The sequence below is a fragment of the Nicotiana attenuata genome, chromosome 3, assembly GCF_001879085.1.
Source record: "Nicotiana attenuata strain UT chromosome 3, NIATTr2, whole genome shotgun sequence".
NCBI classification, from domain to species: Eukaryota; Viridiplantae; Streptophyta; class Magnoliopsida; order Solanales; family Solanaceae; genus Nicotiana; species Nicotiana attenuata.
Genome location: NC_031991.1, coordinates 54,032,704 through 54,034,410, shown reverse-complemented (window position 1 = coordinate 54,034,410; position 1,707 = coordinate 54,032,704). Strand labels below are relative to the sequence as shown.

The following is a 1,707-nucleotide window of genomic DNA, read 5'->3' as shown; positions in this document are numbered from 1 at the left end:
TTTTATTATAGTGTGGTAGGGTTGGGTTGTTGAAATCGATAGAACCATGTGCATTTCTTCTTAAAGACTGTTTTTTTTTCTTGCTTTCCACTGTTGAAATCGACAAAACATGTATAGACCGTGTGCTTTTTCTACTAAAGTGTGTGCTTTATTCTTTTCACTATATTATATGCAATACTTTATTGTATGCTCAATATTTTATTGTCAAAGTTGTTAAATTATTCATGTGGGCCCTCTATGTTTTCTTCTGTGTTTATATTATAGATATTTCAATATGGGGGACCACGAAGAGCCAATTTCAGGTCAATATCAGTGTGAATTAGGTACTGATTGTGAATCGGATAGTGATAAAAGTTCAGAGTATGGTTCAGATGCTAATGAATATGATTTTGAAGAATTAGAGTCACTTAGGATGCAAAAGGGTAAAGAAGTTAATGATAAGCTCAGTCACTACAAAGAGCTTGATAAGTCTATGACATTTAAGGACTCGGAAGAGGCCAAAAAAGTCATGAACTTCTATGCTATTGCAAATTCCAAACCTTTGAAGCTTAAAAAAAGTGATAAAATAAGAGTAAGGTACAGATGTGTAGTAGGCTGCCCTTTTGAATGCCTCATCTCTGAAGATAAGAAGGGTCCTGGCTTTAAGATGAAAATATTGAAGACAGAGCACAACTGTGAAGATGCATTTGAGAATCCTAAAGCCAAAACAAAAACTGTAGCTGAATATTTCAGGAGTAAGGTGCAGAATAACCCCAAGTACAAGATAAAGGATATGAAACTAGATTTGAAAAATCAATTTTCATTGAATGTACATAACTCCACATTAAAAAGGGCTAAGAGGATGGCACTTCAGCAATTGCAAGGAAGCTTTTTAGATGACTATAACAGATTAGAAGCATATGCAAATGAGATTAGAGAGAGCAATCCCGGTAGTGATGTGGTTATCAATTTATCAAAAGATGCCATGGCTGAAGGTAAAAGGAGATTTCTTAGAATGTACATATGCTTCAATGCAATGAAGTTGGGGTTCAAACAAGGGTTGAGACCATTCATTGGACTAGATGGGACTTTCTTAAAGGGTCATTGCAAAGGGCAATTATTGGTGGATGTTGCACAAGATTGTCAGAATCATTTCTATCCCTTGGCTTGGGCTGTAGTTGATAAGGAAAACACCTTGACATGGACATGGTTTTTGGAGCTGCTGAAGCACTCATTGAATCTGAAAGATGGAACCAGTATTACCTTTATGTCTGATATGCAAAAGGTACAACTTATAATTTTGTTTAACTGACTATTCCCGTTATTTTTAAGTTATTATATAGTTAATTCTGTTTAAATTTACATGTGCAGGGTCTGTTGGAAGCAGTAAGAACTGTCCTCCCTCTCTCAAATTATAGGTTTTGTGTGAGGCATATTGAAGCCAACTGGAGTAAGAGGATCAGAATTTGAGGAGAGATGAAGAAATACCTATGGTGGTCTGCTTGGAGCACTTACGAGGAGGACTTTAAAGATCAACTAAAGAATCTTGGTGAATTGTCTGTTGATGCTGCCAAGGAGTTGCTTAGGTATCCACCACAGAATTGGTGTAGGTCCTACTTTGATACATTGTGCAAAAATCAGATGGTGGACAACAATTTTACAGAGTCCTTCAACTCTTGGATCTTAGAAGCAAGAGGCAAGCCTATCCTGAAGATGCTTGAGGATATT

At 36.4% G+C, this 1,707-nt stretch overlaps 1 protein-coding gene across 1 annotated transcript; it reads left to right on the top strand.

The window, feature by feature from the left end:
- LOC109224378 lies at positions 275–1,449 on the top strand. The gene is made up of 2 exons (XM_019388958.1): positions 275–1,264; positions 1,351–1,449. Exons 1-2 carry the CDS (start codon positions 275–277, stop codon positions 1,447–1,449), a joined length of 1,089 nt encoding a protein of 362 aa, XP_019244503.1.

Bases quoted from the DNA above. Each gene is read 5' to 3' on its own strand.
- LOC109224378 (XM_019388958.1), top strand. From the start codon at position 275: ATGGGGGACCACGAAGAGCCAATTTCAGGTCAATATCAGTGTGAATTA. The intron at 1,265-1,350 runs GTACAACTTATA...TTACATGTGCAG, and splicing joins TTATGTCTGATATGCAAAAG to GGTCTGTTGGAAGCAGTAAG.